The sequence below is a fragment of the Drosophila novamexicana genome, unplaced genomic scaffold (genome assembly GCF_003285875.2).
Source record: "Drosophila novamexicana strain 15010-1031.04,08,12 unplaced genomic scaffold, DnovRS2.1 tig00000858-arrow-arrow-pilon, whole genome shotgun sequence".
Classification (NCBI taxonomy): domain Eukaryota; kingdom Metazoa; phylum Arthropoda; class Insecta; order Diptera; family Drosophilidae; genus Drosophila; species Drosophila novamexicana.
This window is the reverse complement of record NW_020824829.1, coordinates 904,235-921,516: the sequence shown is the minus strand read 5'-3', so window position 1 is coordinate 921,516 and position 17,282 is coordinate 904,235. Positions and strand designations below refer to the sequence as shown.

The 17,282-nt window shown below is 42.4% G+C and overlaps 1 protein-coding gene across 1 annotated transcript; it reads right to left on the bottom strand.

Annotated features, from left to right (window-relative positions):
- Positions 1 to 10,579: 10,579 nt before the first annotated feature.
- On the bottom strand, positions 10,580 to 11,586 carry LOC115764524 (glutamic acid-rich protein). The gene is made up of 3 exons (XM_030707622.1): positions 11,383 to 11,586; positions 11,016 to 11,328; positions 10,580 to 10,963 (listed from the first exon to the last, which is right to left on the bottom strand). Exons 1-3 carry the CDS (start codon positions 11,514 to 11,516, stop codon positions 10,643 to 10,645), a joined length of 768 nt encoding a protein of 255 aa, XP_030563482.1. The 5' UTR covers positions 11,517 to 11,586; the 3' UTR covers positions 10,580 to 10,642.
- Positions 11,587 to 17,282: the final 5,696 nt, after the last annotated feature.

Here is a 17,282-nt window from a genome sequence, read left to right as displayed (position 1 = left end):
TTTCGAATATTATTGCTAATTTGCTAAGCCTGCGCCGTGAACCATGAAACTTTACCAGCTCTTGGCGAATATCCAGCTAATCTCAACTGACATTAAAAAGGACTAACCAAAATGAGAGCAACATCCTACCTCCCACCCTCCCCAACCACCACCCGAACTGCTCTGCAGCGGCTCTCGGTTTGCCACAGACAAGTAAACCACATCATAAGTCTGCTTTTATTTCAGTACATTTTAATAATTTTCATAATCCTAATAACAGTTATGGGCCAGTGACGCCATCTTGAAAATCAAAGTTAACGGTTAAAGTGGCCACAGCCGCAGTAGCGAAGCGGACGTCGACGCCGACGCCGACGCCGACGCCGACGCCGGCATCTGCCCCACCGAAAGTCAACCGAAAAGCAGCGAAAATTCGCAGTATTTCATTCGCGGCGAGTAATTACGCATTCAAGTAGAAAAAGTTTATCTCTTGTCGAAAAATTGAAAAATTTTCATTTCATAAAATGAGATTAAAAACGCGACTCGCACAGGCGGTGCAACACAGCGCCACAGAGGAGAGCGTGAGGGGGAGCGGGCCCAGCCGCAAAAGCAGTGCAAACCGCAAAAGCTCTCAATAGACAGCCCAGCGAAGGGCTTAAATCTAAAAAGTTTACTACCAAAATATTTTTAAGAAAATTACGAGAACGTCAAAGAAAACGCTGCAGGGCCTGCTCGAGCGGGGGAAGGGTAGTTGGGAGGCCAAAAGAACCGTACAAGCGCTGCAAAGCAAAATAATAATGGCCGCCAAGGCGGTGGACGCGGACGGCGTGGCTGGCCCCCAAGGAGCAGGCAAAGGGTTCGAGCCGAGGAAGCTGCGACAGCTTAGGCTCGGTGGCAATTGCTGATGCGAAGCAAAGCCCAGCGACGAAAGTCTGGCAACGCCACGCTATCTATGTGTGCGTGTGTGTGTGTGTGTGTGGGTTGGGGTGTACATTGTGCCATACGCACTTTTCAACCCTTTTTCGCGCTGGCGGGGAAAAATTGCGTAAAGTGCGAAATACGCAGCGTGTGTCGGTGTTGTACTTATGTACACACACACACACTCACACACATACACACACAGATACATAAAGCACATTATATACTGAAAACTGTTTCATTTTACGATATACACACGCCGCAAGCTAAGCACCGAGTCAACTTTGGGTAGTTGTACGCGTTGTTCCAGGCAATGCGAAAGGGTTGTCTCTACATTCTCCACTCTCTGGTGTGTCTAGCGAAAATGTTTCATTTTCATTTTGGCAGTTATTGGATTTCAAAATGAAATCCATTTGATGGCAAACGAAGCTTTGATATATGGGCTACACGTGGTTAAGGCGTGCGGTAGTTAAATAAATTAACAGCCTCAGGGAACACAATAGATATCCACAGCGAGCCGGTGGGGAAGTTGGGGGTAATAAAAGTGGGGGCTGAGGCATGACCAAGTGCGGAAATTGTCACCAGGGAGCTATGTTTACAGCGTAGAATGAGTTACATTAGCATGAATTAAATATTTCTCCGCAATGAATTCTAATTAAAGAGAAAGTTTTCAAATAGAACGGAAAGGTTTAATATAGAAAGTGGAAGATGGAATGCATAATAATAATGAGAATATCTGGAAACAAATTTCTGATTCACATTTCTTATTCTAAACATTTGTGTTTTATTAGTATTGAGCCCTAAACTTGTGGTAGATGATTTTCTAATGCAACTTATCCTACAGTTCCGACGACAAAACAAAAAGAGGATTCCATTTGCCATCTGCAGGACATTCACATGTAACCAGAACACAAAACAACATAACCAAAACAACATCCCAATAAAAAGTAGATGTAGTTAAACAAAAAATCTCAGGCAGCTGCGTTCACAAAATGCAACAAAAAATCAAGCAGCGGGAGAGGGTAGAGGAATAAAATGTATAAAAAGAAAATTTGCATATATGAAACCAATTGCTGATGCTGGCAGAACAACAAAAAAAAAAGGATGCTGCACACTTCACATGACAGGCAACTGGAAATCGAATAAATGGGAAATCATTTAGGCAACAAAGGCAAAAGGTGGCAAGTATTACGCAGGACTATGAAAAACGCACAAAATGAAACGCTTTCATATGCAAATGCGAGTGCCAAGTCGGAAATTTACAATTGAAATCTAATGAAAAGCTGATTTTGATTTGGCACGTAGCGCACAGGTAGCCTACAAATGCACGCTCCACTGTACTTCAGCGTACTCCACCGCAGTAGAAGTGGGGCTCTCAGGTCGAGTACCCGCCCACTCCACTGGCTTCTGGTAATCCCTTCCAAAGGAAACGCTGCGTGTGCCAGTCAAAAAAAATATTTAGTGCGTTTTCTTGACTGTTTTCCTTTTCACTTTTTTTTTTATGTGCGCATAAATTTTCTCTACACACACACAAAATGGCGTCTTCACTCGCAACTCGAACTCGAACTAATCCAATTTATTACAGCTCCATAACTTTTTCCTATTTGCTTAGACGCTGGCCTGCCCTCATCCCCCCACTCGACAGACGCTAAATGCGTCTTATTAGAAAAGCTGTGTGTGTGTGCTGTAGAGTGTGTGTTGTGTGTGTGGGTGTGTGGCATGTTTACCCTGCTGTGTGTGTAGCTTATAGCGAACTTTGACTCGCCCCACCTCCAAGCCCAGGACAGCCGCGCCGCTTCGCGCTTCAATTTCAAGCTTCTATCTCTGGCTTTTATGATAAATTGCATTTAGCAACCACCGACGCCCAATGCCACCACCACCAACACCGCCACCACCCCAACTGCCTCTGCCACCCTCTCTCTAAGTTGATTTTACACTGCTCGAAGCGGGTGTGGGGTGTGGGGTGTGGGGTGTGGGCTGTGGTGGGGGTGCGTGTGTGTACGCACATGCGTTGCCTCTATTGCTGTGCTCGCCAGAAAGGATTCAAATAGCCTGAGAGTCCTAGACAACATGCTTCACCCCCTGACAAATGCAGCCAAAATGGCTGTTATCCTTATACGCGTTAGCTGCATGGGAAATATCAAGTAGCCTGTACCAGAAACTATGCATTTTTCTCTCAACTCTGAGAAAATGCAACAACACAATTTGGTTCAGTTAACAATAAGGCCATTTTTTTTATCCAAGCTAGCGTCTTGACCTATTTCATTATCTTAACCGAAGGTGTTGTTATAGCCAGCAAGTTGGGATTGATAAAATATTAAATTACTTATCATAAGTTTTCATAAATTTATTTGTGCTTAGGAAAGTATGTTCTTTTGATTCCAATTGTATTTTTGTATTTTCTTCTAATTAATCAAAAATTATCCAGAGTTTCTTTATAACTTTTCATTTGCAATCAAACAAATTTGCCAAGTCAGACAGCGCTTTGTCAAATTAGTGGCCTATTCTCTGGCAACGTTGTGAGATCATTTTTATGCAAACAAACTAAAGGCTGTGATTACCAGGCTATTTAGGATAACAAGGTTTATTGAAGCCTGCGCTCCATTCATAATTTTAGCATTAGTTTTAGCTTCAAGCGGGGAATACAAAACATTTGATTCTTAGCTTTTTCCCTACCTACAGTTTCGCGTGTGGAGAATGCAAAAGTAAATGCAGATAGAGTCTATATGCACAGACCACTTTAAGTGGCTTTCAAGTAAATCCCAAGCACCTACCCCACACCTCTTTCAATCAGCCTGTTCGACCAGCAAGTGACAACAAATTGCATAAAAATTTGTTGACATTTTATCCGCAGCAGAGGCAGCGGCAGCAGCCACTGCGGCAATAATAATCTCGCAGGTCCAAGAGGCGTTTATAGATTTTGCAGCATTATAAAAGTAAAATATTTGTTTGGATACGAAAGCAAACGCTTTTAAAAGGCGAAACGACAAGCCGTTATGGATGTCTATATGAGCACCCGGTATCTGTATCTATAGAGCTTTGCAGCAGCAGCAGCAGTAGCAGCAGTTGATTTTCAAGCTGATTTCCCGCTGACAAATATCGCGTGTTTGTCCTGATCCTGCGAAGCGTAAAGTGCAGTACGCCACGTCTGTGAAAACAATGAAAAATTCATGCAAATGAAAAATAAATGCACACAAGCCAAAGGATAATGCTAGCCAGGCAGGCAACCAGCCAGGCAGCCAGTCAGCCAGGAGCTGCAAGGAGCTGCGGAGCACCAAAAAATAGAAACACATTTCATGCAATTTGGCGCTGGTGCTGAGTCCTTGCTGGGTGCGCCGTACAAGTCCTTTGTCTGTGTGCCACGAAATTTCAATAAATTATGCAAAATTGTTCGTGGTTTTCGCGCTTTTCCTTTTTCAGTCTTTTGGCCACATTTTCCATGCTGTTTTATTCAAATTTGCGTGCATTTTTTATTTGCTAAATAAACAAAATTTTGAGCGCAGCGCATGAAATTTATTTCACCAAAGGACAACACATCTATCAACCCTTGCTTATGAAGGGCTTACAGCATCCGAATACATGCCGGGCACGAAACGAACCCTCCTGCGTCAGATCAAGGGATCACATGTCTTTGTCTATCGATCGCGTCTACTCAGGTAAACGATATATGCAAATTAGTTTAATTAAATATTCAAATGAGGCTGCAGCCGCAGCACCCCGGGCTCACCAGGGTCACCTTTGAATCTTCGGAGGGTGCAGCAAGGCTAACAGCTGCGTTTTTAGTTGGCGCATTTGTAGAGCTCGCTCAGGCCAAAGTTCAGTTAACCTATTGAACTCGCAACGAGCAGACGCAAATTGCTTTATCGAGCTGGCTGAAAGAAAGCAGGCGGAGAAGGCAGACTAAATAGAGACTGCAGTAAGATGACGAAATAGAGCTTAGAGAGGAGACAGAGTCAAGGGAAGACAAAGAGTCAAGGGAGAGAAAATCAAAGAGAGCGAGTACTGAGGAGGGTATAAGTAGAGAAAACTAAAGAGAGCCTAGAAAGAAGTCTAGAAGAACAAATTCAAGTAGTAGAGTCTTAAAAGTTAAGCCTTATTAGACATAAGAAAGAGAAGATTATTCCGAGAAAAAGACTAAGTAGGGTCCATAGAGAAAAATGAAGAAGGAGAGAGTCAACAACAATGTTAAATATAGTCTAAATATTGTTCTTCAGAAACAACTTTTTTATATCATAACGAAAACTAAGAAATATAAAAACTGCAAGCTGGGTTTCATTTCTCTAGCGTAAAAAGAAAACACGAAAGTAGCCCTTCACTTTGGCCTGACGAAATAATTTTGTTCGGCTTCCGTAGCATTCATTTTAACAAGCTACGCCAATTTGGCTGCATGTGAAGCCTTTCTAAAGGCTCTCTACAATTAGGTTTTAGCCATTTGAGCGTTGCGTACACAGCCATCGAAGACCTGGCCAGGCTGAAGCTAACAACAACATTCGTGTTGGCCACATGTACAATTTTCAATTTTTCACTGTTAGATAGATAACTGTGATTGGGGTGGACCGCAGCGTCATAACTAGATAGAAATTACCAGCAGGCCATGGCACGAGCTGCTGCTGCTGCTGCTCGTGCTCCTCCTAACTTGCAGCACAAAGTGCCATATGCTAGGTGAGGCGATCTGAGGATCGAGCCAACTGACGATGATCTTTTTTGCAGCAGCCAGCCACAATACAAATGATTATGTTTATACTATTAAAGTAATTTACTAAAAATGACGCCCAGCCAAAACGAGATGATCCTCAAGAGCAACTGCTGCTGCTGCTGCTGCGGCTGCTGCTGAACGATCTTTGAGCTGGCATCGCGATCGGCTGACGATCATCATTGCGATCTCGTCAAAGTCAACCGCTTTAGCTGCGGGTTAAGCAGCCTGCTGTCTACTTAAGCGTAATCGGAGTATGGCACAGCGATCGATCGCCAAGGCTTTATCACAACATTTTTGCCATAAAGATGGATTAGTGTGGTCAAGTGCACAGCCAGCGCAGCGGATCGATCGAAGAGTCGAACCAGTTAGCTTGGTAGCCAAGGTGCGAGATCTGTAAATAATGTGGCAAGCCTGGGCTTGCCCCCAGCCCCACAGCTGGGGCCATGTGTGCCGCTTCGCTGATCTCTGGATAGATCGTTAATCGAAATCGCACTTTGGCTTCTCAGCGGCCCCGCAGTTCGTACAGCTCTATTAACCCCCGTCGCTGATGATTTGGTGATAACGATCGTAATCGTAGCGGTACTCTAGGTGCAACACATGTTGCACTTAGCCTCTGCCTCTGCCTCTGCCTCTGCCCACTCGTCTGCTCGCCACTTACGTTATGTTCTAGTATATTATTTTGTCTAATTTAGAAAATAGTTTTCTCTACCCGAAATGAGTATGATTCTTAGTCTAAGCCGCATTTATCGTACGCTCGCCTCGTTAGACACAAAATTGCAGTCGCTGCGCTAACATGTGTTTTTTGGCCTCTATATGGTTATGTTGGGTTTTCGTATTAGCACTTAAAGGTTGCTTGCTTGCATTTCCGCATAGCTGAGGAGGGCTTTGAACTGGTGTGAGTTAAGTTAAGTCATTTAACCTTCGCATTACAAATAATACCAATTTAATCAAAGATCTGGCAATGCGTAAGCCTAACTGAAGCTGATTTCTTTTGAAACATTTCCTAATGCATTTTGTATTATTTGAAACAACAAAAGGTTTGCAAGTAGTCAGCCGCTGTGAATATCTTGAGCATTCCTTTCTGCTGGAAAGCAAAACAAAATGAAAGGCTGTTGGCTGTTGGCTGTTAAATGCACCTATGCAGGACAGCCATAGACAAAACAGACAAATATATAAAAATATTTATTAAATCCATACTCATAAATATGCATGGGCCCTCAAGTCAATGGGTAGGTGGGGCCCACTTCTAATTACGCCCAGTTGGGGGTTTGCCATGAGCACCAACAAAATGAAATCAAATAAAACTGAATGCAAAGACTTACAAGTCAACCGAATTGTGTTCGGCTCGTATACCGAAAATTAAGTGGCATAAATATGCATGAGCAAACCCTGAAAATAAAAATACGAAAAAAATGGGAGAAAGGAATTTCTGTAGCTAACCCCCTCGCAGAGAAAGTTGTTTGCTTAGTTGCCGTGTGTTAGCAAAAATAAAAAATAAATACGAAAGCTATTTAATCGCACGAATGAACGAATGAAACTTCTCGCATAACCGGAAAAGGTTTACAATTAAACGGAATACATATATAAATGTTGTCTGCCCTGCGTATCACTTACCTTTGGATGGCATTTTCGTGTTTTTTTTTTTTTTTTGGCTTTGCGGTTCATTGATTAAAATCAAACTGTTTATTAGCGCCACCCCCGGAAAGAGTTACCGAAAACAGCCCCTACAAGAGCTACCAGAACGACCCAGCCGAACGTCTGCGTGTGTTTGTTTAATTGAGTTTTTCGATTTCTTTCGTTTTTATTATTTATACATATATATTTTTTTTTTGGGTAATATTTGCATTGTTGGTTTGTCATTCTCATTAGTGCATAAATGTGTGCATGTCTGAAGGGCGGGCTGATATCAATCGTCATATATCGTATACACTCGCTCATCCATCAATTCATTTATGTGTACCTCCATCTGTCGAAGCATTTATCGTTGCGGCAGAGTTGTTTTGTTTGCCAGCCGCGAAATGATTTTAATTTTAGATTAGTTCTCAAAATAATATTCAAATGGAAATAAAATCCAGGTAGAACAGCTTGCTTACCTCCCTTCCACCCACATATTTGGCATTTGCCATCACACATATCATCGTCAAAGTCTGTCGTATTGACGGGCATGTCAACATAAGGCTCATAAGGTCTGCATGCGGTTTATTATTTGGCTCTTGCATGGCTCTGGTTACTTAATTTAAAGGACACCCAACGATTATTGGTTTGAAATTGCTTAGAACACGCGAATTTTGTTCGCTCGGCATTTCTCAGCAGGCACTTTTTATAGGGTCCCATTTGATTTGTATACGCTCCAGTAAATAGGTAGGCGTTGATCCGGTGAAACGTTTTGCATTTTGTTTGTCGATTAAATCGGTTGGTTTCTCAAAATATATGATTTATATTTGCATGTAGTGTGACAAAGAAAGCATGGAATAAATGACGCAGAAAAGTTTAAGTGTAGCTTATGAAAATTCTATCCAAGCTATGCGAGTTATAAACTTAACAGGATCATTTAAAAGGAGCTTTACAAGTCACTTTGCCAAAACTGTTTTTATGCCAGTAGCTGACTAATTTTGTTGCCTTCCCTTTCTAAAAAAAAAAACATCTTTAAGCAGTTGACCTTTCAACGACAACAAGCCGCACTGCCTGAAGCCAACTTCATCGTTCGTCAAGTTGCCAGCTAGCTGTAAGTAGCGGTGTTCATATGTCCGCTCTTAACAAGCCTTTCAATATAATTCAATATCGTTCAAAAACCAAGTCCATTAATCTCTCAGCTCGCTGGCCAGGCCCCCGCAGCCCACAAGGAAGTCAAATCAGAGTTTCTCAACCGCTGCGCGGGTTGGTCACATGCAATTTGTGCTACTTGTTGCTGCGGCTGCTGTTGCTGTTGCTGGCTTGGTGGCAACCTTTCACAAAGCAGCCACAAAGCAACACCTTTGCTGACCAACAACAACAACAGCAACAACAACAACGACAACAATTCGGTATCTTTTTACCTTTTATGATGCGATTTGCATAGCGTTTAGGTTGCCGCATCGCAACGCTTCACGTCGCATATTAATATTTTAGTCGCCATCCTTTTATGCCTTGTTCGGTTTCACATCTCTTGAGCTGTTAGCCCGGTCTGGAGTCTCAGTCGTTGGTAGCCCCCGGTAGCCGCACACCAGTCAAATTCAAGTTCGGTTTCTCACGTGACACGAAAATCTTTTTTGTGTGTTTGCAACAAGTTTTTTTTAACAAATTCTCAGCTGATAAATGATATCGCATACAGTTCTTGACTCGATATGCATAGAGTCGCTCTCTCCGGTCATTAATAATTGTTGTACAAAGGAGGTTTTTTTTATTGCGTCTTTGTGTGGACCACGATGAGGCCGGGATAAGCTGAGCTATGCTAAGACTTTATACGATATGTGCGTATCGTGAATACTTTAATACTTACATTTAGAGTAATAAAAGGAATTTGAAATTTAACAAACAAGATCTCTATAATATTACTTTCAACATTTTCTAGAAAAATAAATCAAAATTATATTTATATTAATATATATAAATATTTTTTTTTATTTATTTTTATATTTTAGCTATTATTTTTTCAAATTAAGGTTACCTATGTTTAACTTAAGGCGCTCATATACCAAGATTCGATCCACACACGATAAGCCACAGGCCTCACAACTAAGAGCTGCCACTTGACACACCATACACATACACACACACACACACACACACACACACACACACACACACTCACTCACCCGCACACATTGGCAACTGCGATAAGCGATCTCCGCAGCCCCACAAGTTGCCACTTGAAAGTGATGATGGATTATTAGTACGTGTTGCCAGCCCATGTTCGAGGATGTGCAAGGGACAAAAAGTGAGGCGGGGCAGGCAACTGATTTACCTAAAACACACGAGACTCATTAATCCTGTGTGGCAAACGGAGGCAGGACCTTTAGCTGTTTTGCCACGACTCATTTGTGCTAAAAACTTTTGCGGCTTGATAAATTGCCCCAGCAACAAACACACACACACAAACACATACAGTACCCACTTCGCTAACCGCCTCTATCTGCCACTTGCTGCGGGCAAAATAACAGCATACCATGCCCAGACAAACATGTGAGGTGATGTGAAGCCTGCTGTCGGCTAGAGTTTGCGTTTTGGTTTTGCTATTTCATTTTTTGTATTCACTTGGTTAGAGTATTGTGAAAATTTAATGAAACCAAATCAAATCGATTAAGTTAAATTTATTTATTTCGTCTAGTCGTGCATCCTGGATCGAATCACTATATCTAACAGTATACCTAAGAACAATTGAATGAATGTTGAGCCGCAGGAATTACGAGCTTCTCCATGCTAACAGCTATTAGCCAAATCCTGGCAAGATCAGGCTGCCGTACGATATGGCTTCTATAGAGATATATTGCACATGGTGTACATTTCTGAAAGGGTATTCAATTCTCGTTACTTTGGAGACGGGTTATTTTGTGTTTTTTATTTATGTCTCAACTTTTGCGATAGGTAAGCACTTAACACGTTTCTGCCAGTGATTTAAATGCTTCCCAGTCCTTCTGCGCCCCCTTTCTACCGCGTTTTCTCTCTATTTGTCAGTCATTCAATCAACCAAGAGTAGCAGAGAGAGTTGGAGAGAAGCTGCGAGTCTGGCAAAGGTTTTGTTCCGCATTTTGATATGCAAATACTTTGCGTGGAGTTTTTAATGCCTTGTGCTTTGCACTGTGACGTCCTGTTTGTCGCACTGTCACGTTATTTTGAAATTTATTTCGTTTGTTTTGAGCGATTGTCACGTTTTTGTGATTTCGATTATTTAATGCGAGCTGGTGGGAAACAGTGATAAAGCTTTAAATAAGGAAAGTTGTCGATATGCTTCTTAAATCTTAAATAAATTTAGAATTAGAATAAAATAAGAACAAATTTAATATGTTCTCGAGTAAATAATATAATCCAACCAGACATGCTAACATGGTTCAACTAAAACTAAATGCAATTTATTTAGTCGGATTCAGATTCAGTACCAGTGCTGTACTCCTCCTGCTCATGCTGAGATTCCTGTTCTTCATCCTCGCTCTCATCGGTTTCGTAAGTATCCGAATCGGCCGAGTACATTGAACCATTGTGTGAGGATGGAGCCGAGGTCTCAGCCGATGAGCCTGCAGAGTGCTCATCCTCCCCATCATCCCCATCCTCCTCATTCTCCACCCCATCGCTGTCATGTTCGTAGCATAACTTCGCCTCGTCGCTGTCTGTCTCGATTTGCTCGCCATACTCCTCCTGACTATTCATCGAGCTATTAGACTCATCCTCCTCAGCACTCTGATAGGCATTCGTCTAAATATATTATTTTTAGGGTGAGTGTCAGACTCACCAGTGCACACATTTGATCTCTGTTCTTCAGATCGTAGATTTCCTTGATCAGCGCATTGCGCTCCATCGCGTGATATTCGCGCTGTAGGTTGCACTCATTTTTGAGTTCCTGATTGCGTTTGCGCAGCTGCAACACTTCAGCTAGCATCTTATGCTGCTTATTCATAATGGTGGTCATTAGATGCTCCAGATTCTGAATGGTCACCTCATGCTCCTCCAGCTTCTTTTTTAGCAGCCAGTTTTCGGAGCGGCAATCGGCCAGCTCCGAGACGCAGACAGCTATCTTGGTATCATCTGTGACAGGCTCCATGGAGCTGAAGGATCTCATTCAGCTATTAGACCTGGCCGAGTATCTTTCTTAGACTTACGCATCGCAGGGTCCTTCTTGCCCTATGGCAGCCGCAGAAATGTCATTCGCGTTGGACAGTGGAAATGCAATGGGTTGACCGCCGCCATTTGTCGAGGATGAAGAACTAATTATGTACTGGCAAATGCACGACATTCTTAAGGATTTTTATTCCAGAGCTTATATCAAGTAATAAGCACAGCAACATTGCTTTACTGAGGTAACGTGACGCAGCTCGTAATCAAACTCAGTTAGATGCTTCGATTGTTTTCACAATGCCAACAAGATGCAACCATAAGAAGCAACTCCCTGGAAAGCAGCTCCATATCGTTGTAACTGCATTTTTGCCGGCCATCCGAGCTCGAGTCCCATTCCGAACCCATGCCGGCTCCAATGTGCCCCATGAACACTTTACGACTTGACATTTTCACACTTTGTTGGCAACGTTCTGCTGTGGCAGAGCCAAGCCCTGCGGTGCTCTCGCCTGGCGCGACTTCGGGCCAAGTCAAGCGACCTCTCGGATTGTCCTTGTTGTTGGCGTCAATGCCAATGCAGAAGCCTCCTGCATGTCCCACTCTGTCTAGCTCTCAGTTTTTGGGATGTGCAAATGTGTCTGTGTAGGACTGGAGGTTTTTTGTGTGCGTCAGTGGATTGAAGTGCAAAATTGGTTTAAGTGTTTGCTAAATTGGCAGCAAAATGGCTTTTTCAATTTTATACTTAACGTTTATATTCGAAGTGACGCCCCCCAAACGACCAGAATCCCAGACATGCAGCCCACAACTTGCACCATAAAAACTAACAATTTTTATACTCTTGCACAAGTGGGTAAAATAAAAGGGTATATTGAAGTTGTGCAAAGGATGCAATGGCAAAGGCAACTTAGTCAGATACAAACATGTCTCGAATTTATTTGTTTATTTTATTTTTATGGTGAGAGAAATAGAAATAGAAGTAAATACGAGTGTAAGTTACGGCAGCTCGAGTCGGGTATAGGGTATCTACCAGTCGGGCATTTGCGACAAAAGCACTTTTACTTGTTTATTTAACTATTTTTGGCAACAAGTGGCGCCTGCAGCGCAATTGATATACATTCTCTGTTCATGTTTTTATTTTTCAACTTTACAGTTTGTTGACTTTGGCCTCGTCAATATTTTAGCTCGTCTCCAAAAGCTGTGCTCCTGCTACTTGTAATTACAAAACCATAAATAAATGCGATTCCAGCGTAGAACTTGACCGCTGGCCGCGCCCATTGCGCATTTCACACGCTCATGTCGGACACTAAACGGGGCAACAAACAACGAAATGTGGCCTGAACTGGGCTCAGTTTCTCGACTTGGTTAGACCAGCTCACACATATCATTTATAGCCGCGATAATCATGGCTTACACCCATGCATCCGCTTTTAGACACACATATATTTTATGGCCCCCACTCTCGCATTGAGGTCTATGCAAGGACTGGGGACTGAGTCTTGGCCATGGCCAGGGCGAAAACTTTAATCGTGATGCCTAAACAACGCCAAATTACACACCAGAGGGCGCTACGCAGTGCATGTTAACATAAATTTGTTGCGCCTCTTCTGTGCGGACTGCCCCCCAACAACACGAATGTAGAAGAAGAGATTACCAGGAGGTTACAGGGGCAGAGGGGGCTCTGTAGTGGCATGGGGCAACCTATAAACGTTCAACTTTAAACTAGAGGCAACACATGCAAGCGCACATTTAAAAAGGCATAAGTCATACATGGCTAATAAATTGATTTACCAAAGTGGATTAGAGGTCATTGCTATGCCACAAGCAGGGTGCTCCTCTAAGTGCCCTGCTCCTAAAATCGAGCTAGTTACTAAGATTGAATTCTAATAGGGATTAAAGTTTATTTCTTCGAGAAATACTATTATATATAAAGATTCTAAGAAACTATCCCATATACAGGGTGTTTAGCTTATATGCATATCTTTAGTTCTTATATGTATTGGTTGTTTTAGAAAACTTCACTATATGCTTTTAAGGTTGGTAAAACGATGTTAAAAAGATCGGGGCTATCACTTTTTGTTCTATTCGCGAACTTAGGCATATTTAAAAGAAAAGGGTTGGCTGGATCTTCCTATATACACTTTGGACTTAGCTAATTTACTTTCAACCCCCTTCCTATTCTACTTCTTAACACATACAAAAAGAACATCCTGTATTATGCGATTGCTTGCCACAACTCAAACTCAACTATTTTTGGTATAACTATGTGTGCATTTGAAAGAAAAATTTTAGCACACAGAAACCTGAGATACCAAACCCCACCACAAACCCGCAAAGAAGGAGCGGGTGAGAAATAGAGGGAGGGATGGAGAGTGAGAGAGAGCGAATGAGTGGAAACGCTTAAAATGCCAGTTTGAAGTCTATTATTTGCTGGACACGAGCATATATTGATTGCATCGCCAATCGCAGAGGTAACAGCAGATGGGCCAGGAGGCCGCTGGGGAGGATATGCTGGGGAGTAAAGCAAATTGCTTCAGCAAATACAACAAAATACTCTCAAAATGGGCAAAGCGGCACTTGGATGCGAGCTGGAGCCGAGCAAATCACATGGTAATGGATGCACACTATGAAACAGAAACCGCAAGCGGGCAACTTGAAGTCGGGAGTTGGAAGTTTGATAGTTGGAATAACAGAAACTTGTTTTTTGACTGGGTTGGCGGCTTCGTGTAGCTCAGCATTTAGCGTCTTGATCGGTTTATCACCGATTAATTAGAGTTTGATAAATACGCGCACGCCGTGAGTAAATAAATCATGACAGCCAAGCAGCAGGCAGGCAGCCAGCCAGCCAGCCAGGCCGGCCGGCGGGCAGGCGAGAGGCTTACAAGTTCCAGCTTCAGTTAGAGCCGGCGACCTCCACATGCGAAGAAAGTGTGGCTGTCTGTCATTAGGGGGCAGTCCTTGGGATGCCGCTAACTCAACTCGTTGGCATATGCCACAAAAAAGAACAGAAAATAAATCAAAAAATTCACAGTCAAATATAAAGGTAAACATTTTTGCACTTTTGCGCGCTTTTGCATTTTATTTTTGATTGTTTCGGCTGTCGCTGCTTTTGACATTCGCACAAAAAGCATTTAGCTGGGAGTAAGGGCAGCCAGACCAGGGTTGGGCGCAATATCTTTGAACATTTGCTCTGTGTGAGCATTAATTATGAACAAAAAAGTCCTTTGAGATGCGTCAGACGAAGCAAATGTTGATGAGACCCGAGTTCCGAGATGAGGTTTAGCTGCGGATAGCTGTAGCTAATTTTGGCTGTGCTTTCATCGGGTTTGGGGGTCAAAAGTGCTTTGAATTAATGCGCCTGCTGCATATGAAAGCAAATGCAATTTTTGTTGTTCAATTTTGTACACTTGAGTTTTGTTCATTTTTATTTTTGGTAAAAATTTTCTAAAGAATTTGGGGTTTGCGTGAATTACAGGAAATCATTGGGGAGTTGGAATAAGCTTCTGCTTGTAAATTTAAGAACTTCGTTCTAATATTAAAAGCTCTATAGATAATTATCACTTTAATGGCTCAGGATTTTCCGATTCTTTAACTTTTCGAAATCTTTCTCTGGGTTTTCTGGTTAGTGAAACTTGAACTTTAAGATTTGCATAACTATATGATCTCATAGTTTGATTTTCTTTTGCTTTCCACAAACATGCACTTTGTTATTTGAGCTATTGAAAAATATTTCATTTAATTTGATGCTGGGCTGCTCTTTTAATTTGCCCTTTTGCATAGCCGCATTTACGAGTTTACGAGCTCAAATGAAATGTCTTTGGTTTATTACCGCAAGAGCAGAAGCTGAGAAGCAGCTACAAAAGTTAGGAGGAGGTTATTATTATTACTTTTCACTGGTAGCTGCTAGTAGTTATAATAGTAGTAGTTGTTGTTGTTGCTGGTGTTGTTGTGGACTCTATGGCACTATGATTGCTACCTTTGCTGCATTGCATTTGGCGTCTTTTATTCTTGCCCATAGCACTGGCAAAAATGTTGACCACTTTCTGCTTGGCAGCGTTCTACCTAACCACCCCAACACAGCCCAGCTACTCCAGCACCGCTCGCTGCGCTCCACTCGGCTCCACTTTAGCTCAGTTGTTGACCATTTTGCCTGGCTCTTGGAATCCTGCGAGCACTGCTTGCTGCCCTTATTGTGTCGCACTAAAATTGTGCTCAAGATATCTTCGCCTTCGGTTTGAATGGAACTGCTGCTTGGGCGTTGCTGGGGCCCAAAGTATTTGCGGTTTTTCACATCCTTTTGCACAATTATCCAGATTTCAATATTACTGCGTCATAAACAAAAACCCGAGTACGACATTGCTTGAGGTTCCATCCAAGGGATGGGCACTTGGGATGCCTGCACTATGAGTATTGTGCACAATGCTTTTATTATTTCTATTATTGTTGACTCAGGAATTTTAAGTTAGAGCCTCCACTTTAGGGGTTGTGGACTGCTGGCTTGACGGGTTCTATGCATGCCTGCAACTGGGGTTCGTTTGTTTATGCAATTGAGCAGCTCGTTATACAGCTAGCCACAGGCACAGTAAATCAAGTAAAAGGAAATTATATTTCGTTTCTATTTGGTTTTGAAAAACAAAGAATTACTCTAGATCGTTTTGCTTATGTGTCTAATAATTCACTTGACCCGATTTAATCAAGCCCATTAAATACATGCCCGAATCATGCGCTTAAGTACTCAAACAGCCAACACACCCATCCACCCACGTTTAGCTTAATTTTCCCGCATGCAAATTTTTCCCAAATTAGCTTAATTTGCGACAAGAGCCGCCCTCAAGTCATATGGAAATGCCGCTCGGGCACTTTCTTTCACTCTAGCTGGCAGTTTTCCAAGTAATCAAATCATTACGACTGTCACACACCCATCCACAATCAAACACTCACACCCAGGCCCTCCTCAACTTCTACTCACACTTCTTTCATGCCACACGCGTTGACATTTATCAAAAATTTCAACTGTCATTTACTGCATTCACCGTCTGGCTGTTTAAATTCTTGTACTTGGCCGCAAAACAACACGCAATTGAACATTCATAAGCCTCAACTCCAACACCCGCCAGAAGGTACAAATAAAAAGGAAAAACCTAATAACCCAAAATTCGCAAAATTGGCAACGTTGCGAGGGGGCGGGGCTGGTTTCCCAACCCTCGACAGACAAATGCCACTTGCCACTTGCCATTTGCCAATTTTCCGATGCGCAAGTGAAAATCCTTGATATGCTCTGCCAACAATTTTCCAGGCTGAAAACAGCAACGCGCCAAAGGGCGACGACGACACGTGACAATTGTTCTGTTTTTTTACACACCAACTCAACCCACCCCCACGCTCACAAGCATTGCGAAAAGTTTGCAATTTCCCATTTTCCACAATGCCCGATTTGGCGTACGTTGCGCGCCGCAGTCAAGTGCGGAATTTGCGGTTGGATTTGAAGAGGGCTGGTGGGGGGTGTGAGCCAACGGCTTTTGCACAGATTACTTAATATTGGCAGGTGCGGAATAAGCTCTGGGCATGTGTGTAGACAGCTATTCGATTAGGAAATTAAGAGATGCCAAACAAGATAATTTTTTCACATAATTAACTCGAGATAGTTAAGGAAAATCGTATTAAATGGAACACCCTAATGTGTAAGCTTTTATTGACACAAACTGAACATATAAATTTACATATTTATTGTCTTACAGGCACAATTATAAACAAGATTCTAACCAGACCAAACCTTTTGAAATGTTTCAAAGTGCTGCACAAACACTGCAGACCTTCTGCGAAATTAAAAACTCATTTCCAAGCAACTTAATATATTTATTTATATCTGTGGTCGGGGGCGTTAGACATTTCAATTTATTGCACAATTACAAAGTATTTCTCATATCCTGTGAGTGCAGCTCATAAATTC